At 43.9% G+C, this 5288-nt stretch overlaps 1 protein-coding gene across 2 annotated transcripts in view; it reads left to right on the forward strand.

Annotated features, from left to right (window-relative positions):
* Nucleotides 1-5057, forward strand: part of LOC142245612 (heme oxygenase 2-like) — a 19778-nt gene extending 14721 nt beyond the window's left edge. For both annotated transcript variants that reach the window (XM_075318467.1, XM_075318468.1), the window contains exons 4-6: nucleotides 1668-2159; nucleotides 3589-3706; nucleotides 3785-5057. In XM_075318467.1, coding sequence (XP_075174582.1) covers nucleotides 1668-2159; nucleotides 3589-3706; nucleotides 3785-3909 — 735 coding nt within the window. In that variant the 3' untranslated portion in view covers nucleotides 3910-5057. The remainder of the gene's footprint in view (nucleotides 1-1667; nucleotides 2160-3588; nucleotides 3707-3784) is intronic.
* Nucleotides 5058-5288: the final 231 nt, after the last annotated feature.

A 5288-nucleotide genomic window follows, 5' to 3' on the forward strand; every position in this document is an offset into this window, starting at 1 on the left:
CCGCCATAAGGCAGGACAAAAAATATATATATATATATGTATATATGTATATGTATATGTATATATATATATATATATATATATATATATATATATATATATATATATATATATATATACTCACAAAAAGTGAGTACACCCCTCACATTTTTTTCGCATACTATGGGACAACATTGTTGATATGACACTTTGATACAGTGTAAATTCAGTGCCCTGTAAAAAAATCAACACACAACCATTAATGTCTAAACCACTGGCAACAAAAGTGAGTGCACCCCCCCAACTAAAAATGGCCAAAGTGTGTGTATTTTGCCACCATTAAAGGCCTTAACTCTTCACAGGAGCCGCTGGATCCTTTTCCATCCTCCATAATGACATCCCGGGGCTTGTGGATGTTAGAGATCTTGCGCTCCTCCACCTTCTGTTTGAGAAGGCCCCATAGATGCTCCATAGGGTTTAGGTCTGGAGACATGCTTGGCCTGTCCTGCAGCTTTATCCTCAGTTTCTTTAGCGAGGCAGAGGTCGTATTAGAGGTGTTTTGGGTCGTTATCATGTTGGAATAAGAAGGGAGCGGATCCTGCTCTGCTTCATTATATCACAGATCATGTTGTCATTCATGGTTCCCTCAATGAACAGTTGCTCCCCATAGCTGGCAGCTCTCATGCAGCCCCATTTTATGACACTCCACCACCATGCCTGACTGTAGGCAGGACACACTTGTCTTTGTGCTCTTCACTGATTTCCATTACACAAGCTTCACACCATCTGAACCAAATAAGTTTATCTTGGTCTCATCCGACCACAGGATGGTTCCAGTAATCCATGTCCTTAGTCTGCTTGTCTTCAACAGTCGGCTGCTTTCTTGTGCACCCACCCACACCTGTAACCTCTGCAGTGTGCGGCGTATGGTCTGAGCACTGACAGGTGGACCCCCGACCCCTGTAACCTCTGCAGTGTGTGGTGTATGGTGTGACCACTGACAGGCGGACCCCCGACCCCTGTAACCCTTGCAGTGTGTGGTGTATGGTGTGACCACTAACAGGCGGACCCCCCCACCCCTGTAACCTCTGCAGTGTGCGGTGTATGGTCTGAGCACTGACAGGCGGACCCCCCCACCCCTGTAACCTCTGCAGCAATGCTGGCAGCTCTCATTCGTCTATATGAAAAGACGACCTCTGGATATGACGCTGAGCTCGTGCACTCGGCTTCTGTGGTTGGCCATAGCGAGGCCTGCTCTGAGTGGATCCTGTCTGGTTATACTGCTGTATGGTCTTGGCCACCGTGCTGCAGCCTCGGTCATCTTTATGTAGAGCAATAATTTATTTTTTTTCAGATCCTCAGAGAATTCTTGGCCATGAGGAGCCATGCTGAGCTTCCAGTGACCAGTATGAGAGAGTGTGTGAGAGATAACACCAAATATAACACCCTGCTCCACATTCACACCGGAGACCTTGCAGCACTAATGAGTCACATGACACTGGGAAGGGAGAAAGGCTAATTGGGCCCAATTAGCCTATTTTCGCTTATGGGGTGTACTCACTTTTGTGCTATACTGTGTATGTGGGTATCTCTTGCTCTCATTTTATATCGCTCCGATGTGTTGGTAAGAGATTGACCAGAGGCCTATAAGCTCTTGACGCCCCGTGTTGTCTGTATCTTGTACACAGCTCGCCACAGGGGCCCTCTACTACACGTATTCTGCGCTGGAAGAGGAGCTCGACCGAAACAAGGACAACCCGGCCATCGCCCCCCTGTATTTCCCTCAGGAGCTGCACAGGGCGGAGGCCCTGGAGAAAGATGTCGCCTACTTCTACGGTGAAGATTGGAAGGAGACGATCCAGTGCTCCGAGGCCACACAGGCCTATGTAGACCGGATCCGGCACTTAGGGCGTCACAAGCCAGAACTGCTGGTGCCTCACGCCTACACCCGGTACATGGGGGATCTGTCAGGAGGACAAGTCCTGAAGAAGGTGGCCCAGAGAGCCCTGCACCTGCCCAGCACCGGGGAAGGGATCCAATTTTACATGTTTGATAATGTCACAAATGCCCAACAGTTCAAGCAACTGTACAGGGCCCGACTCAACACGCTGGAGCTGAACGCCGAGGAGAAGAAGGGCATGGTGGAGGAAGCAAACAAAGCCTTCAGGTTCAATATGCAGGTATGTGTCTAACAACGCCTGGGATTATAAGAAGTAGTGCCCCTATGTACAGGAATATCGCTGCTATAATACTGCTCTATGTACAAGAATATAACTACTATAATACTGCTCTATGTACAAGAATATATCTACTATAATCCTGCCCCTATGTACAGGAATATAACTACTATAATACTGCCCCTATGGACAAGACTATAACTACTATAATACTGCCCCCCATGTACAAGAATATAACTACTATAATACTGCCCCTATGTACAGGAATATAACTACTATAATACTGCCCCCTATGTACAAGAATATAACTACTATAATATTGCCCCTATGTACAAGAATATAACTACTATAATACTGCTCCTATGTACTGAATATAACTACTATAATACTGCCCCTATGTACAAGAATATAACTACTATAATACTGCCCCTATTTACAAGAATATAACTACTATAATTCTGCCCCCCATGTACAAGAATATAACTACTGTAATACTGCCCCTATGTACAAGAATATAACTGCTATAATACTGCTCCTATGTACAAGAATATAACTACTATAATACTGCTCCTATGTACATGAATATAACTACTATAATACTGCCCCTATGTACAAGAATATAACTGCTATAATACTGCTCCTATGTAATATAACTGCTATAATACTGCTCCTATGTACAGGAAAATAACTACTATAATACTGCCCCTATATACAAGAATATAACTACTATAATACTGCTCTTATGTACAAGAATATAACTACTATAATACTGCCCCTATATACAAAAATATAACTACTATAATACTGCCCCTATGTACATGAATATAACTACTATAATACTGCTCCCTATGTACAAGAATATAACTACTATAATACTGCCCCCTATGTACAAGAATATAACTACTATAATACTGCTCCTATGTACAAGAATATAAGTACTATAATACTGCCCCTATATACAAGAATATAACTACTATAATACTGCCCCCTATATACAAGAATATAACTGCTATAATACTGCCCCCTATGTACAAGAATATAACTGCTATAATACTGCCCCTATGTACAAGAATATAACTACTATAATACTGCCCCTATATACAAGAATATAACTGCTATAATACTGCCCCCTATGTACAAGAATATATCTACTATAATACTGCCCCTATGTACAAGAATATAACTACTATAATACTGCTCCTATGTACAAGAATATAACTACTATAATACTGCCCCTATGTACATGAATATAACTACATAATACTGCCCCCTATGTACAATAATATAACTACTATAATACTGCCCCCTATGTACAGGAATATAACTGCTATAATACTGCTCCTATGTACAAGAATATAACTACTATAATACTGCCCCTATGTACAACAATATAACTACTTGTGTTAACTCTTTCATTCTTCGTTTTCTGTAGGTATTTGAGGAGTTGGATAAGATAGGAAGCACCATCCCTGATGAAGCACAAGATGGTGGCCTCCCAGTGCATGATGGGAAAGGAGATCTTCGCAAATGCCCATATTATGCTGCAAAAGGTACATACACGTGCACACACACAATCACACACACTATAGTGATGTGCAGGGGTCTCATCTGTCTCCTTCTCTCTCCAGATGCGGCCACCTCAGGTTGTCCACTCCACTCCGCAATGGCTCTAACGGGTCGCCCGGAAGTAAAAGCAGTGCTCGCAGCCATCGCCGCCGCCATCGCTGCCACCATCGCTTGGTATCTCATGTGATCTGGGTCACTCTGTGATTTTTCGGACTCTGTATGGAAGATCTCGGCCACACGGACATTTACATTCCCATTACAGCGGTCCCTCCCATCATGGCGCGTTCGGTTGTGGTTTCTTCCTGCCGTGATCTTGTCCTGCTTAATCTATAAACTGCCATTAATGAACTGCCAGGGGTGGTGGTGGCTTGGCTTAGGGAGTACTAACCCCTTTTATTTCGAGATTGAGGGGGTGCTTACATTAGAACTGTGTTATAATAGGTCAGTGAGCACAGGCACACAGTAGGCCATCGTGCCGCCATGTTTCACACTCCATACTATAGCCATGACGGCTCCGGGGGCTGCTCAGCGCCCACTTGTGTTACGTGACGTGTTGAACGGATTTAGCCATATGTATATGCAACGCTCCCAAAGATTTCATGACTTATTACGGAGGAAGTATTAACGGTTTGGTGCTGCCACGTGAGGAAGCCATCTTGGTTTAGGAGCTGGAGTTCCTCACAGATTTCCAGTCACACTGTGATTACGGACGGCCGTCGACACAGCCCCGAATTTCGTGCCTCTTTCGAAATCTAATCACTTTTTAACATTTTACTCATCGGCTTTTACATATTTATCTATGGAGATCATCTTAGCCAATATGGCCGCCATGACACCTTTCTTGAGGGCTACAATGGGATTTTGCCTAGTGATGCGTCCCCCGCGGTCCTTTTTACTACATATAGGCAGATTTGCCATTCAGGAGTCTAACCACCGTTGTAGGCGGCCATATTGGTTGTGAACCACAAATTGACTGCAATCAATCGGAGATCGGATTTCTATTTACCAAGGATTTTGATTTTTATAAATGCAGGAAGGGGGAGGGGGTGGGATGCTTTGTAAATTTCGCTGGTATCCGAGACTAGGTGCAGGCGGCCATGTTGTAGGCATTAGAATAGATGTAGTGAGGAGCAAAGAACATAGGACTCGATACCTCATTACTCCCTCAACGGTCCGAACAGAAAATGGCCGCCTCCATGCCGACGTTCGTTCTTAAGGTAACGGTTGTGTGGGATTTCGGAGCTCAGATACCTCGGCGTATCGCAGCCCTGAGCCGTCCTCCACCAGGAGATAACGAGGAGCTTTTTGTGCAACTCAATAAATTATATGAAAATATCAGATGTGCAACTTCTTCCTTTTCCTAATGCAAAAGTCTTGGCGCCCATGTAAATAAACATTTTCCTCATTATTTATCTGATTATCACATCCCGCTGAGGCTCCTCACATTTTCTCTGTATGATCTGTTGTATCATACTGACTGGTTTCTCGGAGCTCGCTGAGATGGTACGGCCATACAATCTGCTGTGTCAGACATATATAAGGTATTTAATTCAATGCAACCTGGCA

The sequence above is a fragment of the Anomaloglossus baeobatrachus genome, chromosome 7 (genome assembly GCF_048569485.1).
Source record: "Anomaloglossus baeobatrachus isolate aAnoBae1 chromosome 7, aAnoBae1.hap1, whole genome shotgun sequence".
Classification (NCBI taxonomy): domain Eukaryota; kingdom Metazoa; phylum Chordata; class Amphibia; order Anura; family Aromobatidae; genus Anomaloglossus; species Anomaloglossus baeobatrachus.